Below are 21285 nucleotides of genomic sequence, written 5' to 3'. Positions count from 1 at the left end.
CCCCCTCCTACTTCTGCAACCAAAGACGTCTCGGATTGGTGGGGGGGAAGCTGCTCAACAATGGACTTTAATTAAACAGCATCTAGACAAAGCCAAACAGGATTACAAAAAATACGCAGACCACCATCGTGCGGCCGAATGGGATTTGCAACCAGGAGATCTGGTTTACCTGTCCACCAAAAACTTGAAAGCAACGCAAACCAGCCGCAAGCTCGCTTTGAAATTCTTGGGACCCTTTCCAGTTAGAAAAGTAATCAACAAAGTGACTGTTGCCTTAGATTTACCAAAGAATTTGCGCCACATTCATGATACCTTCCACGTCAGTCTTTTGAAAAGGGCACCAGCAGCAGACCACTGGCATGCTCGAGCCCCTCCCATACCAACCTTAATTGATGATCAAACCCATTATGAAGTACAACAAATTTTGGACTCTAAACTTAAATGAAACCAGTTATTTTACCTTATCAGGTGGAAGGACTTTGACTCTGGGTTTGATGAATGGGTGCACTCTTCACATGTACATGCACCCAGACTTGTCAGAATGTTTCACACTCGATATCCGCTCAAACCGGGGGGGAGGGGCATCTTAGGGGAGGCAGAATGTCAGGGTTGAAGTATATGTATGTAACAGAAGAGACTCCATATTAATTCTTTCAGTATTCTAAGTGCTTGGTTCACAGGTGCCAAAATGTTCCCAGCAGCTATCTCACGGAAGAGGATTGTTTTGGCTAGCGCTTCCCCAGCCTTGGGAAACTTTCGCTTTCTCCACTTCAAAGGGATTGTTTTGAGAACTATGGGGGGAGGTTGGGCCTGCTGAGTTCTGATACTTTGTAACTCATGCTTTGCCTGTCATTCGTAACAATACACGTGTACCAGCCTGGATATTGTATCTAGGCCTGTGGACTATAATGAACTCTTTCTTCAGTAAACTTTTGAAAACAACAGGCTTTTTGTCTGATTGCAGAAGGTAGTCTGGAGTAAGGACATTATCTAGCCACAGCTCTGACATTAGAATTATTATGGAGTCTCTTCTGTTACATACATATACTTCAACCCTGACACTGTGCAATGCACAGAGACCACAAAGAAATAACAAGCTATTTTTCAATATGCTTTGGAAAGCAGCATAGTTTGCCATGATCAATTCTAAAATGCACCAGGGATATAACCAATCACTGACTGATATTAACTAAATTTGTGAGCAAGAGTTCTTACTGGATACTTTAGAAGCATTGTGGCCCAACACATTCAAATAGGCAAGATATTCTTCATTGACTTTACCCAAGATAATTTGATAATAAAGTCAATAGCTGAAATATACTGCATATACAAAACTCTTACATACTTACTTTCTTGAACATTTAGAACAGGATTTATAAGATTATCTAACGTTCGAGGTCCATATTCAGACTGTGGTGCTGGAAATCCAGGAATTAAACAAGAAAACATGCACAGCTGCTCTTTACTACAATTATTTTGAAGGGCTTGCAACCATAAGAGGAAGAGACGTACACCTTCACGACGAATCTGTAAAAGAGCAACAAATTTTAATTTAACTTTTATTTGCAAATACGAATATTTCAACATCTGTATGAGCCCAGTAGTAAAACAATTTTTTCTGTTAATTTTTATATAATTTAACAAAACGCAAAGTGCAGAGTGCAAATATCATGCACAATATTTGACTCTGCACTTTGCATTTTGATAGATTATATAAAAAATAACAGAAAAATTGTTTTGATATTGTAGTATCTCTCCCCGGTTCTCTTGTGTTTTTGGCTTCTGGTTTTCTGGGGTTGCCCCATTTGTTGTTGTTGTTGTGAGTCCAGTAGTAAAACAACTCCTGATAAAATGTGACATCTTGAACAAGCTTTGTAAATATTTGACCCAGTATTAAAAATACTGTGACACTTGTTCCTCAAACAGTGAATGCTTTAAGACCATCAACCATACCTTTAAAGAATTCCCTGTGTGAAGTAATTTCTTTAAAATCAAACCTGGAAAAGAAAACATACATTCACTATTTGTTGATTTATGGTCAACATAAGGTGTGAGAGCTCTCGGTCAGACTTGCTAAAATCTCCTAGCAAGCCCTTGGCAATCTCTAGATTACTCTTGGTGAACTTTATGTCCTCTAGCATTAAACTCAGAGCCAGAAGTGAGAAAAGATCACCTTCTTGATACTTTTGAATCAGATTAATGCTGATTTTTTTTTTACATAGAAACATAAACATGAATTAAATCATGCAGTTCTGAAGACATGATACTTACATCTTCAGAAGAGGGGGCAGTAATATCTGCTAATCATCTGCTCCAACGACATATCCCTCCACCTTGGCCTAGTGTCATTTCTGAGGGCCCTTTATAACTGAAACTTTGATCAACTGGTTTTACCATAATTGGATTAAAATGTTGTAGGTCAGATACAATTACTCTGAAACTAGGATCCACAATGTGCTGACAATCTCTGCTTTAACCCATGACATCTGGAGCCTCCCATCCAGAACATCTGATATGAGACTTGTTAATACTTTATAAAGTTGCTTTCCAGTTTACAATTTTGCTGCTGGTTAAAACTGCCATCTACATTCATAAAAATACTATTTCAACACATACCAATACTGTGAAACTGCCATCTTTGATGAATTCTTTCTGGAAGAAGCTGTAAAATTTTCTACAAAATCAGAAGTCAACAAACACACAATGCAGTTATTAGTCAAAAATATCCATTCTTGAACTCCTGCTTATCTTAAAAATAATTCAAGGTAAACTTGTTTTGATTATAAGACCCTGCTTTTCAGGCTGTCACAAGTCTGCCAGTCACTTTTGGTTACTTGGGTGAAATTTTCTAAGTCAGCATTCTGTATTAGGTGAATTGCTTGCAAATTTAAGAAAAAAACCAAGTTAAGAAACATGTACCAACAGCTGTGAATACAATGCCCTACCGTGGTTGTGAGCATTTGCAACAGGATATTGGAGTTTGCTTCAGAACTGGAAGTGAATATGCATTTCAGAGCATTACCCATTCAACCTTTCTTTTGATACTTCAGTTGCTGAAGTTAAAGATGCCCATTAAATTTTTTGCCTGATGTTAAGAGAACATTATTTGAAAATTTTAGCTACGCAGATCAAGATACAAGTGAAGGAGATAGTTTCAAAACTATTTATGTAAAAAATTAGGGATCAAAAACTTCAGACTAAGACCATGAACACAAGTCAGTTTGGTGTAGTGGTTAAGAGTGCGGGACTCTAATCTGGAGAGCTGGATTTGATTCCCCACTCCTCCACTTGAAGCCAGCTGGGTGACCTTGGGCTAGTCACAGCTCTCTGAAGCTCTTTCAGTCCCACCCACCTTACAGGATGTTTTGTTGTAGGGATAATAATAACATACTTTATAAACCACTCTGAGTGGGCATTAAGTTGTCCTGAAGGGCAATATATAAATCGAATGTTGTTGTTGTTGTTATTATTATTATTATGTCAACAAATATATGACTAACTCTGCATGCCCAGTATTGTTCAACTCCTCCAATTCTCTAACAGCCATCTCTATATACCTCACTTCTCAAATACAAGAGTAAAATAAAATGGGAGTCCAGAAGCACTAGCACAGTGGTTAAGTGGTTCGGCTGCGAATCAGCACTCTGCTGGTTCGAATCCCACTCCTCCTCTCTGCCCCAACTCCCCAGCTGCATTGTGGTGATAATAATAACACTAACTTGTTCACTGCTCTGGGTGAGGCACTAATCTGTCTAGAAGAGCGGTATACAAGCGCAGTTATTGTTATTATTTATTCCATGAAGGTTCCTGAATCAGAGCTGACTACACCAGATGTGTCTGAAGTGGCCTCCACACTATGGAATGACTTGTCAGTGGTCAGGACAGCCCTCACACTTTTGACATTCTGCAAATTATGTAAAAGAGGACTGTCCAGGAGAGCACTTTTATGTAAGAATATGGCTGCATTATAACAGAATAATTTGGGAAGACATTTTAACAGAGGGAATGGGATTGTAGGCTATACTACTAATATATATTACCTGTTGCTGTTATACTTCTATCTTGTTCACACTACTTACTGCCATACAACTTCTTGCATATGTCATGTCTAAATCTTACACCTTGTTTCAGATTTCTGCAATCCTAGTCCTATTACATTGTTTATTAATTGTCTCCTCATCCTATTGATTGAACTGACTTACATAATATAAGAACACAAGAAAAGCCCTGCTGGATCAGACCAGTGGTCCATCTAGTTCAGCATCCTGTCTCAAACAGTGGCCAACCAGTGACTGCTTGCCTTCATACAAATGAAGGAGCTTCAGACCTGGATGCTGCCCAGTGTTCACTGGAGAAGGCAGTTGTTGGGCATTAGTATCTTGATAAGCTCTGAGGCAGAGGGGAGAGGAAGCCAGGGCAGGGGAGAGGGAGGCAGGAGCCTGGGTACAGGAGGAAGAAGCCAAGCTTTCTCTCAGAGCTGGGTCACGGGGTAAACCAGAGAAGTGCTGGACTTCCATGTGCTGCACCCGGCAGCTGAAGAAAAGAAAGACATGCCAAGGCCAGGAGTGAAGTGCAGTGTTTTACTCCCTTCCCCAGCATCTCTCCCCTCAGCAGTCACCTGGGTGCAACACAACCAAATCAAGCGCTTCTCTGCTCTACTCCCTGTCCCAGATTTGAGGATAAGTGCCTGACTTCATTGTGCTTCACCTGAGTGGCTGCTGGAGAAGGAAAGAGAAACAAAGATGCTGGGACCAAAAGTAAAACATTATTTTATCTCCCTACTCCCAGGTGGCTTCTAGTTGTGTTATTCCCACTTCCCTGTGTTATTCTCCCTAGTTGTCTTGTGTGTGTGTGTTATTGCCCATCTCCCTAACCTTCTGTAGGTGCACAGGCTTGGCTCTACCACCGGTGAAAGCCATTTTGTAGTGGTGCCCACCATCCTCTTTCAAACTACTAAAGATCAGGGCTTTTTTTCAGCTGGAACGCGGTGGAACGGAGTTCCGGAACCTCTTGAAAATGGTCACATGGCCGGTGGCCCCTGCCCTCTGATCTCCAGACAGAGGGGAGTTTAGATTGCCCTCCGCGCCGCTGAGTGGCATGGAGGGCAATCTAAACTCCCCTCTGACTGGAGATTAGGGGGCGGGGCCACCGGCCATGTGACCATTTTCTCCGAGGGCAACCCACGGAGTTCAATCACCTATTTTCCCAGAAAAAAAGCCCTGCTAACGATGCCTGTAGTTCAACAAGGATAGGGATCCCTGCTATACATGAACACACATACCCATCTGGAATTATCAAATTTCAGAGGCATTTCAGTAATATTAGTTTCAATGTGATCATCAGTCAAAACCTAGAGTAGTATCTAGTACACCTAGAGTAGCTCTGTGTACTGTGAAAAATCCTTCATCTTTTGTAGTTTGACTCCTAGCAATTAAAAAAAATCCCAAATAGAATGACTTAACTGAAATATGATGATAAAATCACTGAATCACTGGCCTCTAACCCTAGTCTTTTCAATCTCCTTTTCAAAACTGTTTCCTGACCAACAAAAATGTATATGAGGTACTTTGAATACACACTAAATCTGAATATAAAGGTCTACATTTAGAAAACTCTTACCTCAAAAATAAAAAGTATAGCATCTAGTTCTTCTCTCTGTGACTTGTGTCCTACAATTGAAAAGGGGATACTTTCAACAATAATATTAGAGGCCAAACATACATTCAAAAGTTATCCTACTGCCACGAACAAAGCAAGTTAGCAAAATCAATCTTTGCCACCATCCTCTTCACAATGGAGCTCTATGTGCCTCTGAAAAGCTGCTCCCAAGGCTTCTGGAATACAGCAAGGCGGGGAACTTGGCAGAAATTGCCCTTCCATGCTCTTGAACCAACGCATCAAGAGCTCATGCAAGAGTCTTTCTGCTGATTCCTCTTTTCCACTACAGGTCTCATGCAACATCTCATGTTGCTCCTGCACCCTCAGGAGTGGTTTTTTGGCACAGACAGTGCGGTGGAGAGGTGCAAAGATGCTTTCCACAAGTTCCCACCATTAGAGATTGTTTGTCTCCCATCATTTAACCCTCCATTACTAATTCTCTGTCAGACATTAAATATGCTTTGAAATACTAAACTGTAAATCAATCCAGCTTTTAAAAAAATGTACGGTTCAACACAAGCAACCACTGAAAAAACAAAAACTGAGCTTCACACGGAATTACAGAGCACTGCTTTACATTTCATATTCTCAAAATGTGAAGGCATTTTTAAAAAATGTTTTGCCATCTTGTCCCTTGTCCCACAGCTAGAGGGTTACACCTTACCACTATAAATAGTGGCAGAACTAATGGGACTAATCACAACAGCAGAGTTATCTATAGGTAAAATAACATTTTTGCATAAGAGCTTTTGTTAGCTATTTAATAAACATTATATATGTTTAAAATATTTGTTCAAAATTAGGACAATGCAGAAAAAATCAAAGAACTGGGTAATAATTTTAATAAACTTTATGCACAAGAATTAAACTGCAAACAATGCATTTTGTTTTGTTTCTTACCTTTCTGCTTGAGACTTATTTCAATAGTCACAAAATTTTCAAAGAAGACATAATATATGTGTGAAAAATGTAGGTCAAAAAACTGCTTAAGATCTATAGACTCCGCATTTTCTGCAAAATAAAAATATCATTTCAGTATTACATAGCATTGCAAATTGTTTAACACACTGAATGAAAAACACAAAGGTCAGTATAGTAAAATAAACAAGCATTCTATATGACATGATTTCTATTTTAGAAGTGTGATTCTATTTATATTTATAATTTTAAAGAGACAGATTCGGGGATTTACAGCTCATCAGTAGCAATGCCAACTTTATAGAGAAAAAGCTTAAATAGGGAATATATTCTATTTTTATGTTTAAAAAACAACCCCTTTATGAGTTAATATATAACTTCTTACCACATCTTAAAAGTATTTTTACCAAGTATAAGTCCCTTAGCATTATCAACCCATATTGTTATCTGCCCATAATCTTTTAAATTATGTTTTATCCCACCTACTCTGTCTTATACAGAAGACATACAAACAACTCTTCATTAGCATGAATAACAAGACACAGAAGCAGTATGTTTTTGAAGATGCAGTAAATATGTAAGAAAATATCCAAGTATTTTACGCATGCCCATATAAAAGAGCATTGAATTCCTAAAGAAATCTCTTAAATTTGATATCTGTGTTTACCCGTGTAATGCAATGGATTTGTCTAGCAGAACTGTGATTTATGTCACTCTTAACAGGAGTAAATCAAAGAACATTACCAGGAAAAAAGACAGCTTTTTCATACAATATAAGGGCCTAGGGCAGATGCTACATAAGAGATTTTTGCAGTAGTGAGGACAAATAATGTTAGAAAATTAAAGACAGAAAAATACTCTTAAAAAGGGGTTTCTAGGAAACCATACTTGGCCTGAAGCCAACAAAAAAAGAATACTTTTAAAATCAGATGACAATAGTCACTTCATAAATTACTAAAAATGTTTATTTACCAGATTATGTTGACCTAAGTAAAAGAATTTGCAAAGACTATTATAAAAAGACAGGATCTATCAACAGCAGATTGTTTAATTTAAAATAATACTGGTAAAATGGTAAAATAATTGTGATACAGTTAATAACCTGAACTATACAAAGTACACATATTTAGTTTACTTTTTAACAGTTACTTTCTTATAAAAAAATAGAGGAAGCTTGTCTCTGGAACTGCATGCAAGGCCAGGGTTTACTATCATATGTAAAGCTCTATTGTTATTATCTATTTCTGTAACAGATGGAGAGAGGGGGGACAGAAGTGCTGAACTATTTGACTTCTGGGTAGCAGCAAAATTTTAATTCGAAGGAGTGCAAGCAGTGCTGAGTAAATATTTATTAAGAATGCTACACTGATTTCTGATGGAATTTAAGAGTACGTTGACTTTGAAATATGTTAAACCTGCAAAACCATTACAATTTTTATTAACATTTACCTACACTAACAGAAGAATGCCTTGGCAATAAAGTAGTAAAAAGTCCAGTAGCACCTTTAAGACCAATCAACTTTACTGTAATAAAGCTGCATCTGTCGAAGGGAGCTGTGGCTCTCGAAAGCTTATGCTTTTCAAGTTGGTTAGTCTTAAAGGTGCTACTGGACTCTTTACTATTTTGTTACTACATACTAACATGGCTAACTCCTCTGGATCTTTGGCAATAAAGAGTATCTCTTCTGAATATAAAAAACATATCCAATAATTAGCTGGTGAATAACAGAAGGTCTCAAAGCAGTGGTGCAAGATCAAAACTGAAGTTAAAACTGAAAAATAACACTCTTCAAATAATACTCTTCAGAACTGCAGCATTCAGGTGGCATTCCAAAAAAGTTATGATTGCCTGTAAAAGTAGGCTGCTTCAAATTTTCCAGATTGAACACAGTACCACAGAATGCCTCCTTTAGCCTGCACACAGGAACGGAACGTTACAGAAAACATGCACATACTATAGACCGAAACTGAAGCCCATTTCTCCCCTCCCACCCCCAAAAGCTAAGCAGCACTGGGTTTGCCTTAGTAAGGAAGCATACAAGATTTGCCCAGCTATCTCAACTAGAAAGATATGGTGAACAATGAGGCAGTAATTTAAAAATTGATCCTTTCCACATGAAAAACATTGCGATTCAATCCAGATTTTAAAACTAGTAGTATATCATTTATTGGGGGAAGGGCAGAGAAAATTTGCATTGGATAAATGAATAATCCACATTATAGTATTCCCTATTACTCTTATGAATGTGAAAGATGGACAGTGAAGAAAGGAAGAAAATGGATGGATTCATTTGAAATGTGGTGCTGGAAGACAGTTTTACAGATACCATGGATGGTTAAAAAAACAAGTAAGTAGATTCTAGAACAAATCAGGCCTGAATTCTCCCTAGAAGCAAAAATCACTAAACTGAGACTATCGTACTTTGGTTACATCATGAGAAGACAAGGCTCCCTGGAAAATATGATAATGCTAGGAAAAGCTGAAGGCGGTAGGAATAGAGGAAGACCCAACCTGAGAGGGACTGATTCAATAAAGGAAGCCATGGCCTTCAGTTTGAAAAATCTGAGCAAGGCTGATAATGATAGGATGTTTTGGAGATTGTTAATTAACAGGATCATCATAAGTTAGAAGTGACTTGACAGCATATAACACACACAAATTTACGGACCACATGACAATTTCTTACAGAGTACATATACATTTTCTAAGCTGATGGAATAGCAGTACATGCAATTGCAGATATATTAAAATCTGAATTCGGCTCAGCAACATACGGGGCCACATAATGTCCCAAAATACTGGAAGATATAATTTCACTACCTAAGATGTTTAGGTTTAACATTTTCTTGTATTAAAGATGTATGGAATATGCCAAAGTTGATTTGGAATATTTGCATGAGTACTGGAATAAGTAACAGTAACAACATTCAATTTATATACCGTCTTTCAGGACAACTTAATGCCACACTCAGAGGGGATTATAAAGTGTGTTATTATTAGCCTCACAACAATCACCCTATGAGGTGGGTGGGGCTGAGAGAGCTCTGAGAGAGCGGCGACTTCAAGAGGAGTGAGGAATCAAACCCAGTTCTCCAGATTAGAGTCTGGCTGCTCTTAACTAGAGGTGGGCAAGAACAGCAATACGAACGTTCATGAGGAACCATTGTAAATGAACAAGTGGTCGTCGCAAGCCTCGTTCGTCGCGTTCGTCCGCTGTTTGTGAAGCCAAACATTCAGGTGCCTTCAATCAATTCTCTTGGCAACGGAGGCAGGGACTGCCTGAACTGCGTCTGCACTCCTTCTGTTGCCCTGGAAACCCCAATCAAAGCCCAAATTAGCTTGATAGGCAGGTCTTCCTTCCAAGTGTGGAGCTCCAAATTGGTTACATGGGGAGCAGAGACCAGGTGGGATGGAGGGGGGAGGGGGTGTTATGTGGCCATAGGAACTCCAATCTCATCCCTGCAAACCCTGTTAGGCAGTTCTGACTGCCAACCACAGACCTCCTGTGTTGCTCTATGGGACCTTGGTTATAAAAGGAAGCATGTTCCAAGCTCTAGCTTTCAGTTTCAGCAGGCAGAGGAGTGGGAAAGAGCTGTTGCTAGAATTTTGGGAGAGAGACAGAGAGAGTGCACTGGAGCTTGATTTTTTTGTGCGTGTGGTGGGCTAGGGATCTATCTCCTCTGGTTCCAGGTCTGCTGCCAGGCCCTGGGGCCAAGCTCAGTGGGCACCTCGGCTGAGGGCTCACACTGATTACTATCAGTGCCTGATCTGGTCAGGTTTCTGGGAGTGCTGGGCTAGGGCTCTATCCGCCCCCCTCTGGTTCCAGGGCTGCTGCCTGGCACTGGGGCCAAGCTCAGTGGGCACCTCGGCTGAGGGCTCACACTTATTACTATCAGTGCCTGATCTGGTCAGGCTTCTGGGAGTGCTGGGCTAGGGCTAGGACTTGGAGGGCGGGCACATGGGGGGCTGTCGCCAGTGAGCGGCCAACCCCCTTGCCCCCTAGAGGGGAGGCAGCACAACACCACCACCTCCCTGAGCCCGCCAAGCCCGGTGGTCACCGACGTGACCCACCATACTTCCATCCAGAAAGTAGCCTCTGGAAGGTCTGGCGGGCGGGCACATGGGGGTGCTGCCAGTGAGCAGCCACATACCCTGCCCCCTAGAGGGGAGATGGCCCGCCACCACCTCCTCGAGCCCACCAAGCCCGGTGGCCACCGACATGACTCACCTTACTTGCATCCGGAAAGTAGCCTCTGGAAGGTCTAGCGAGTGGGCACATGGGGAGTGCTGCCAGTAAGCAGCCAAACACCCACCCCCTTGAAGGGAGGTGGCCCACCACTGCCTCCCCAAGCCCGCTAGGCCTGGCAGCCGCCGGCATAAGTCACCTTACTTCCACCTGGAAAGTAGCCTCTGGGAGGCCTGGTGGGTGGGCACATGGGGGTGCCGCCAGCAAGCAGCCACACATCCTGGCCCCTAGAGGGGAGGCGGCCTGCCACCACCTACCCTAACCCGCCAGGCCCGGCTGCTGCCAACATGACCCACCTTACTTCCATTCATCTGGAAAGTAGCCTCTGGGAGGCCTGGCAGGCAGGCACATGGGGGTGCCACTGGTGAGCGGCCAAACCCCTCCACCCCCTATAGGGGAGGCTGCCCGCCTTTGAGTCCACCACTTGTACATGGGGCCAAAGTCAACTGGTGGCTCCAGTTGTATCGAATGGGAGTTTCCTGGGGGCGTCAGATTTGGAAATGTACAACTCCAAGATCCGTATTGCAATCTTGACCAAACTTGGGTGATGGCTGAAGGAGAGCCTGCTGAACACTCCCTGTGAATATGGGCTCTCTAAGTCCTAAGGGGGCCATTCTGGCCCTCACGAACAACGAACACCAAACATGTTCATTAATGGGTCATGTTTGTTACTGTTCATTTGTTCGTGTTTGTTGACGGCAACAAACAACGAATAGTGTGTTCATTTGTTTCCCCGTTCGTGCCCATGTCTACTCTTAACCACTACACCAAACTACACCAGAACTAGAGAGAACCATACTGAAGTATCAGTGCAAGGCAGTAGTAGAATCCATTTAAAATCTTCTATAAATCTAAAATTAAAGCAACAACAAAAGTTAAAACCAAATCAGACCTTTTAAAATATGAATGGTACCACAGGCTATTATAGAAGTGGAAATAGCATGGTTTCACTGGTGTATGCATTATGGAATTGTCCAGTCATCAATAAACTTAGTAGAAATGGCTCTAAAATATTCAGATGTAAATGTCACAACTATATGGAATGTTACAACTGGACATAGATATTTGATCTTGTGAGCTCCACTTGAGACCGAGTATAATACTGCATTCTTGGAAAAGCATGTATTCTCTGTCAGTGCACTAGGGGACAGAAGATCCATATCTATGTTTTAATAAGGGGTGCTTATACAGACATGTCTGCAGAGTCAGTTAACAATATCAAAAATACAAACCTAATAAATTCCCCAAAGGTATGTAATCCCTTCCTTCTATCATATTTTATTCTATTTTTTTACTGTATAAAAAAGTTCAAAAAATAGATACTGTACTCTAATGGTCTTGCAGCTGTGAAACAGGATACAACAACAGCTTCTCCCATTCTTAGCGGCAGTGCTTGCCTGGCATAAACAGTACACATACACCATCTTGTTGGAACTGGGGAAAAAATAAGGCAGGAATAGCCACAGCTCTGGCAGACTACAGAGATTCTTCAGTCTATGACTCAGCAACTTTAAGTAGGGTATTTATAACTTTATTTACTTGGGCTTAACACAAGTTCTAACAACATTACTCTAATGTTGTTGATTTCTTTTCGTTTATTCCTAGAGGCTAGAGTAGCAATTACTCAACAGTTTTCCAAAGAGGCCCTATATCCTGAGCCAACCCTCAAGATCAGAAAAAACAAAACCCAGCCTCCTACCAGACTCTGATAGCAGCTACTTCTCCTTTCTGTTGCACATAAATTACCTATCTATGGAGGAGATGTTTGGAAACTAAACGGCACTAGTCAGTTATGAACACAGCCTTGACACATTTCTTAGAAAGCAGAGAATCTGAACTTTTCTTGGACGATTCCTGTGGTTAACTAGGGAGGATATATTTCAACTACTGTTACTGGCAATCAATTAGGGCTGGTGAATACAGAATCAACAGGTGATCTCTTGAACAAAAAATATTTTTATTACTATTACATAATTAAACCTCACCTTTCTTTTCACAAAACTTTCAAACTGCCCTACTTTAAAAGATATTAAAAAATTGAAAATATGAGTCCAGCATGAGTTCAAAGTATACAGAAATCGTAAGACAAATCCTCACAACTGTTATCCCATCAGTCACTGACAGCTGTAACTCTGCCTCCTCCCCCACCCCGCCCCATCCACTCAGCCCCATATTTGCTTCTCCACTGCAGCTAGAGTTTGGTATTAATTTGTGTGTCAGAAATACTCGTTTGTAACACTGCACCATTTCAAATTTTCACTTCTAAAAGACTTAAATCAAACATGTGTGTTGAACATTTTAAACAGTCTGTACAAGAACAGGGATGCAGGAGGAGACATGATGACAAAAAAAGAAAAGAATGTCAAGCAGCATAAAAAACAGAATGGCTAGATCTTGTCTTCAGTGTTGGAGAAACTACTGCATTAGAGCACTGTTAACAATATCATACACAATGTACTTGGCAAGAGCTTTCATTTATGATAGCATTCAGAGAAATGCATGGATATTTATAACTGTTTCTGAAACTCAGAAGTATTTCCATGCAGCCAACGGATGAAAAGGCAGGCTTACTCAATACAGACTCTAAGTTCATGTGCCCATTTTATAAAACAAATACTGCTGGCCACAAAAACAAACAAGTACCTCAAATAAACTAAAACTTTGGCTAAGTATATTAATCTTTCATTTGTGTAAGAGAATCATTATGGTACAGTGGTTAGAGTGTCTGACTAGGATCTGGGAGATCAGGTTCAAATCCCTGGTCTGCCATGAAAGGCTGTTGAATGACCTTGGGCCAGTCACACACTCTCAGCCTAATCTACCTCACAGAGTTGTTGTGAGGATAAAATGGAGAAGAGAATTATGTAAGTCACTCTGGGTGCCCTTGGGGAGAAAGGCAGGGTATAAATGAAGTTAAAAATAATGTGTTGAGACATTAGATCAGTATGAGCCTTCTAAATACTCCCCTCTTCCACAGAGTGTAATGCTTAGTTCACAGGCATTTTCCTTTGTTGCAGTTTTGTATACAGCATGCAAATTTTTCAAGAGACTCATTTTACTAAAATGGCAGAGCAGCTGAAGATTGATTTCATAGTATTTTGTAATGTGATATGGCTTTATTGTGAATATGGTTTTTAAGTCCCTCTTCCTCTTGGTTCTCATCTCCATTACATTTCTGTATGAATATTCACACAGCAATAGATTTTTTTTACATAGTAGCATCTATATACATGGTCATTTACATTATAAAAGCAAAAGTACATTTCTTTATTCCACATCAGTTTAAGGACTGCTTGACAAAGCAATGCAGCTTTAACCAGTGTGCGTTGGGTGGAGGAGGGATCACACATTAAATATCTATACAACAAAAGCACTCTTGTTGAGTACTAAAAACAGTGTATAAAATCAGAAATCATCTATAACATTTTTATCCCTCTATCCACTCAGGGTATACATTGTTCTCCCTTCTTCCAGTTCATTAGGTGAGGCAGATTAGCTGAGATGCAGTGGCTTCACACAACTGTGGAGGTAGATTAGCAGAGAAACAGTGTATGGCTTAAGACTACCCAATGAGTTCTCTGTCTGGGAATCTGAAACTGGGTTTCCCTATCCCTATCCCAGCACTCTTGTTGCTATACCATACTAGCTCTCCAAAAGAGAATGTTGCAATTGTACCTGCTACATTAACCTGGGAAAGTGTTTTGTGTATTACATATATAAGTTTCTTTAAATATATATGGCTTTGTTCATAAAGGGCTCCTTCATTCATAAATGATGGAACAGAGCTCAGAGTATTTGCAGACTGTTCCAGGTTCAATCCCTGGAAACGCCAATTAAAACTAACTAACAACAAAAATCGTAAGGACCGAGAAAGATTTCTGCTTGATTCCTTCTTTGGAAAGCTGGCGCTAGTCAAAGTAGATAGGCTAGTAGTCTGAATGAAGTCTGCATGTTCATTCCTCAATTTATTTTTTTTGTTAAGTGAGTATTAAACAATTTAGGGCAAACAATGAAGAAACTAGCTGTTCTCCTTGAAAGTATATGTAAATGTCAAAGCTTGTTTGTGCTCACAGGCCACTACTAACAGTATTCAATTTTCCATTTAAGTGCTGCCCTGAAATAGTTTGGTACACACTGGCATGAAAGCAATGCCACTCCTTTGGCACAACGGTCTACTGCACCAGTCTACTGCACCGTGCCATCCAAGAAACTCAAACTTTCACACAAATCAGTTCCAAATCTCCTATCTGAAAATAAAATTCCCCTTATGCTTAGTAATCAGCCAAACCACAAAGTCACCTTTAATGTTCACAAACCTAACTTGTTATCGACAACAATGAAGTTGTTCAGGGCATATGACTGTACCCAGTTACCCAATAGTAAGTGAGACAGCAGAAATGTCTTTCTAGATGTGTATTTGCACTTCTCTTGAAATGATTTAAAAGGTATGAAAAACAACAGTATACTCCTATTTTCACTCCTGTATGAGGATCATCCAACTGACTGCCCCCATTAGCTGTAATTTCTGGCCTGCAAGAACTGAATTATACGATAGTTATAAAAAGTCTTGTTGTATAATGAGGTAAAGAAACCATGAAACGAGATTGGGAAAATGCTTTTCCCAGAGACTGTTGGTCATGTGGTTGACTTCTTTTCCCTGGAGTATATGGCACTGTGCCCATGATTATACTCTGATTAAATAGTTCCAGAATTTGAAAAACAGGAAGATGTAACACTTTAATCTAGACTGAGGAGCAGTTCTAGGCATTTATGGCATCTGTTAACTGCCTTAAGAGATTTCATATTATGAAACATTATGAATACCTCCCTAGACCATACTTAAAAAATACCACTTTGAAGAATAGGAAGCACGCTCTCAGCTTAGCTGTATACATTTTCTAAAATAAGCATGCGTGTGTGTACACATGATACCTTCTAACTGAGCAAACAAGGCATAGGAATCTTCAGAAGAATATTCAAACTGGGTACTTTTTTTTTAAGAACACAGGGATAGCTAGAAGAGCACAGCTGCATGGTTACAGCTTGCATCTAAATCAAAGCAAAAAATATCATTCAACAGAACTTCTCCCTTATAATCCAGAACAGTAATTTGCCTGCAGGGACTAGCACCTGGGCGTCACACTGCTTCTGCAGCAGCAAGAGTCAAGAGTGAAGCTACCATAGCACTGTGTCTTGTTTTCTGTGGAAATGAACACAACTTCCCCATGACCACCACCATCTGGAATTCACATTAAGGCTAGTGAGAATATAAATATCTGCAGTCACCTTTGTATTTGCTAAGACAACATTCAGTCATGGAAACTACACACAGCAGACTTTGATGCTCCCTTATTCCCCTCTAATGGAAAGTAATTAAAATGCATTCCTGGGAGAAGAAGGGAAAGAGTAACAAATACGCTCAGCATATAGATTGTGTGGAGACATGGTGGACAACTAGCCCCTTCTTATTATTTATGTGATGGAAATAACCAAAAAGTCAAGGGCATGGAGTGCAGGAGAGCTGGATTCAAGTCTATGTCAGCTTGAGAATCACTGAATGACTCTCAAAAGCATTTGTTCCTCAACCAAGTAGAAATAATGCCTACTGACTTGTACAATGGATCCATGCATTCATTTGACAGAAGGGATTTATCTTGCACTATTTGAACATTTAACAGCAGTGTTCTATCTGGTATTAGAAATTTGTGATGGCTCAAGCACACATAAACAAGGTACCACTTGAAACTGGTATTATCAAATAATGAAGCATAGGTTCATGTTCAAACATATTCTCAGAAAGATCTGCTTGTTTTCAGCAAACAATTCTGCATCAGGAAAGACACAGCACATAGCAAGTATTAGCAGAGACATAAAAGGAATAAACAGCATATATATTAGAAACATTTCAACAAACTGGTCCTTTCCAGAATTTTAACTTCCAATTTACTGAAAATAAGACAGATATGAATACAGGAAAGTGTTTCCAATAACCACTCCACAATAAAGGAACTCTCCCCTTCCAGAGACTTGTTGAAGTAGAACCCTCTGTTGCTTCTGAAAATGGTTTTAACTCTTCTCTTCCTTAGTTTTTGGTGGTCAATGTTAAATTTCACTCCCAGATAAAGGCTTAAGAATATACTTCATTTATCAAAAAAGCAAACACTATTTACATAATTCAGAAAAACTCTTTAAAGCATCTACTTCTCATTCTTTCCTCTCCCCTCCCCCACCATTGTGTAACTTCTTACTTCTTCATTGGAAAACAATTTTTAAGATTTCCTGTTTAAAAAGCAGCCCACCCGCCGTGTGGCACGCATGGACATCTTCCACTGAAAGCAAAGGTTATCAAGCAGCCTGCTGGACTGTGATCAATAATCTGCTTCTTTACAAAAGCACAAGAATTTAAGTTTATCATGATACATCTTATAATTTTCAAGGTACCTTTATAACAAAAAAAGTTTGTATTTGTTGATTCAGATAGTGCTGAAAAAATGCAGAAATTTCATGTCTTTCCCCCAATATATACACAATATTTCAAAAAATACCCTTTAGAATTGTATAAAGGAAACAAAGTACAAGTTTGTCAATGTAAACTAGTTTATGCACTGAACTTGATTCCCCCTGTGCTACTAATTTCACTGTAAGGAACAGCTGAGCATTTGAGATATATCGGACATTTGTCTTTTATCATACATTTGTCATAAAGTACTCATCTAATGGAAGCTGACATCCACAGATACAGTACATTTAAACTCAGCATGCAAACATTCAGAAGAATGCACTTCAATCAAGTATGAGTGATTACCAAGCTGCAGAAAAAGGTGGTTAGATGTTATTAGTCCTTTGGCTCTTACAGTCAAAACAGACATGCTTTTATAATCAAATCTAAGAACTAAACAACTCAGGCCAGACAGTCCCCCTACCAATCATCCAGGTTCATTAGTAAACAGTCATAAAATTACCAATTTCAATGACACAGGCTCAGATTAATTAGCTGTTGAAAAAAACTCCTTGGTATATTTTGTATTAACCACAGCATAATTTTTAGGAAATCCAAGAACCACTAAATAACATGAGCGTTTATTTGCAAACACACTTATGTGAATCTATAGCAATTTTATCACAAAGTACAGGAAATGCGGATCCAGGTATCTGTTAATCTAGTTTAAGGAATGGGAAAGAACATGCTGATCTAAATAGAAGACTCTCTTTACCCCAGCAAGCAGCAATATTTTAGGGAAGTGAATTTATAAATACACAATTCATAAGCACACAGAGCTACCTAGGTTAAAGTTGCATCTTTTATAAAGATTTTCAGAAAAACATTACATCTGTTGGGGATGTCTTAGGCACAATATCTAAACAGAACACTTTTCATTCACTTAAACTTATTAAACTTCATATTAAACATGAAGACCTTTCCCATCCTACAAACTCTGTAACTTCACTATATGCAGCACTTATTCAAACAAGTGTCACAAGTGAAAAATATCAATCCCTGCACATGCTTCCATCATCAAACTAGAATATAAAGAGGGGAAAGGCAGGCACACAACTCAACATAAGGACCAATGGGCGGGGGGGGGGGGGAGAAATTCCTACACTCTTGGGTGGGTGTTGGAATATGCAGGAAGTATTCTAGAGACAGATTTTTCCCCTGAAACATCCCTTAGACTTCCCACAGGAAGCCAGACTGTGCATTCCTCTAACTCAGTTGCACAGCCTGCCCGAGAACAGCACTGAATCAAATACCCCTGGGTAGCAGCTACTGGAAGACAACTAAGTCACAAAATCAGGATTTCTTGGACATGCTCAAAATTAAAACTTCAAAATTAGGACACACAGAAACACAGCAGGGTCATTTGCCCAATCATACCTATAAAACCTGGCTTCATTTTATCCAAGTGTCAACAGTTCATTAAACATTACAGCAATGTGGTTTCTATGCAAACAGGCCTAGATGGTTTTTAAGGTGCTACTGAACCCGGATCTTGCTCTTCAGCACAAGATGTGGAGAATATGGATTTTTAAGGGTGTGGGGGGCCATTTCGACGCTCACCAGAGGCCCTTTACCTATCACCCCCACATTGCCTTCAGTGTCCTGGTTGTCATGCCAACGAAGAGCTGGGATGCAGCTTCTTTTACTCATCTCACTACACACTGACCCCCACCCAGCGAAGGAAAATGCCTACGGAAGAGCCCCCCCCCCCTCCGCAAGTCGCAGACACAGACCATCCCTAGCTCCCTTCAGCTGCAGCCCGAGCAGCTCTGAACAAGCAGCCTCCTTTCCCCTCCGCCCCAGCCGGGCCTCGGGGCCGCCCTCCGCTCCTCACCGATAACGACGCGCAGGTGCTTGAGGCGAGTGAGCGGGTCCTTGCGGGTGTCCAGCACCTTCTGCGTAGATTTCCGCACGTCGCCGTGCGGCTTCTTGGAGAACATCCCGTTCCCGGGGGGGCTCCGGCCGGGACCTCCCTGCAGCGACAGTCCCCGAAAGCTCGGGACGAGGCGCACTGCGGCCTCTGGATCCGCGCCCCCACCTACAGCTCCCTACATAGCAAGCGGTGCCGCCTCGAGGCTCCGGAGCGGTTGGTGCGGCCGCGAAGAGAAGGAGGAGGGTGGGGAGACAGGACTGCCTTTGGGCTTCTCCCCCCCGCTACACCTACTTTACTCCTCCTCTTCCCTACTCGCTTCCCACTGCTTCGCGACAGCCGTCAGGTGCGAACTCCATCGTCGCCGGGGCAACCGCCCTTGCTCTGACGTCATAGTCCGGGGACTCAAAGGGAGGGAGCGAGGCCGAGGGCGGCTTTTTTGGACGCGGCGCTGGAAGTCCTGAAGAGGAAAGAGGAGCCGGCACGGTCGTTGGTGTGTGCTCGCTAGATACGTGGCCTTTTTGAAAGGCAGAGGATTTTTTGTTTTCCTTCCCTGGTTTTATTTAAGCTCGAATCCTTATCGGTGGTATTCATTGAGCAGCAAGCGGGATTTTACTACTCGGATTTTAGAAGCTTGCGCACTGCTTTATAAGCGCAGTCTCTTGGGAACGGGATTCTTTCGAATAATGGGAGAATTACCGCAAACTGCGAAAAATGAAGAATTTAGAAGAAATTTCAGAGTCTGCAACGTGCTGTTTCAGAGTGAGGCAATCTCATCGTCCTCTCTTGAGCTAGTGGTACTGTTGCGTCTGGGTATACTTGCAGGATGGGGCGCCAAGACTCACTTTTGAACCCATTTGTAGCTTCAGGGCTGTGATTAGAACTTGTGAAGTAAGTCGTTAATGCACTTTTCATTGGCATTTCCTCCTGAAGGAGAACGGTTCCTACTAAAACGTTTTCCAGGCACTATTCTGACATCTGTGGTGGCCCCTATCCTGTGGAATGACCTGCCTGAGGAAGTCAGAAGAGCCCCCACTCTCCTGGCTTTCTGTAAACAATGCAAAACCGAACTATTCAAAAAGGCTTTTTAATCAAATGGGAGGGCTGTATTGTAGGGATGGGGTCTCAGATGCTTCACTAAGTTGGGGATCACAGACTCATCACTATTTTTGCCTTATATATTTGCTGCTTTAAATATGTACCCCTATGTACAACCAGCGCTCAGTGTTGTCTAATATTAGTCCAAGAATTGGTTATGTTTTGCTCCAGTATTTTTTTCTACTCTGTCTTGGATCCTTGCTAATGCTATGTCTTTTAAACCTGTATCTGTTTACCTTATGGTATTGTATTGAAATGTACTTGATACTGATTGTATTAACCTCATACTGTGTAATCTGCCTTGAGTCTCAGTGCGAAAGGTGGACTAGAAATGATGTAGATTCCAAGATGTCAGAGTCTCTCTCACATGCCTTCCAATCTCATCTTGCTTGCAGCGGACATACACAGGAGAGCAACTCCATATGATTATATTGACTTACACTGCATAATCCATCTTGAATCTCAGGGAGAAAGGCAGACTATAGTGTTAGAAAAGAGCAAGAATCCAGTTGCATCTATAAGCAGGGCTTTTTTTCAGTGGGAACGCGGTGGAATGGAGTTCCGGAACCTCTTGAAAATGGTCACACGGCTGGTGGCCCTCTCTCCAGACAGAGGTGCGTTTAGATTGCTCAGTGGGGCAACCCACTGAGTTCCACCACCTCTTTTCCCGGAAAAAAAGCCCTGCCTATAAGACTAACAAAATTTGTGGTAGGATATGAGCTTTCATGAGCCACAGCTCACTTTTTCAGATACCAAATAAATAGTGTAACTAAATAAATGATTTGCAATAAAATTTACAATAAACTCTTTCCCCTCTTTACAGGTGATCACCAATACATTCTTTGTTCTCATTTTATAGTTTATTGTCCCCTGTCTACAGTTACTTTTTTTTCTTCTTTGCTTCTTTCTATCCCTGAATTCTCTCTTTCTACTACTTTCTGCTTCTGTACTCTGCAGATGTCTAAATGCACATAATATAGTTCTGTAAGACACAC

The 21285-nt window shown here is 40.9% G+C and overlaps 1 protein-coding gene across 7 annotated transcripts in view; it reads right to left on the bottom strand.

Annotated features, from left to right (window-relative positions):
* Positions 1-19438, bottom strand: part of RALGAPA1 (Ral GTPase activating protein catalytic subunit alpha 1) — a 190947-nt gene extending 171509 nt beyond the window's left edge. For 4 of the 7 annotated variants that reach the window (XM_054972958.1, XM_054972960.1, XM_054972961.1 and 1 more), the window contains exons 1-6: positions 19157-19438; positions 6559-6669; positions 5620-5669; positions 2617-2674; positions 1954-1997; positions 1350-1527 (exon numbers count right to left, since the gene is read on the bottom strand). In XM_054972958.1, the coding sequence (XP_054828933.1) occupies positions 1350-1527; positions 1954-1997; positions 2617-2674; positions 5620-5669; positions 6559-6669; positions 19157-19262 (547 nt within the window). In that variant the 5' untranslated portion in view covers positions 19263-19438. The remainder of the gene's footprint in view (positions 1-1349; positions 1528-1953; positions 1998-2616; positions 2675-5619; positions 5670-6558; positions 6670-19156) is intronic. The other 3 variants (XM_054972962.1, XM_054972963.1, XM_054972964.1) reach the window with 2 other exon arrangements.
* Between the last annotated feature and the right edge of the window lie 1847 nt (positions 19439-21285).

This window comes from Eublepharis macularius, chromosome 2, assembly GCF_028583425.1.
Source record: "Eublepharis macularius isolate TG4126 chromosome 2, MPM_Emac_v1.0, whole genome shotgun sequence".
NCBI lineage: Eukaryota > Metazoa > Chordata > Lepidosauria > Squamata > Eublepharidae > Eublepharis > Eublepharis macularius.
Note: the sequence above shows the minus strand (reverse complement) of the source record. Positions and strands in the feature narration are given on the sequence as shown.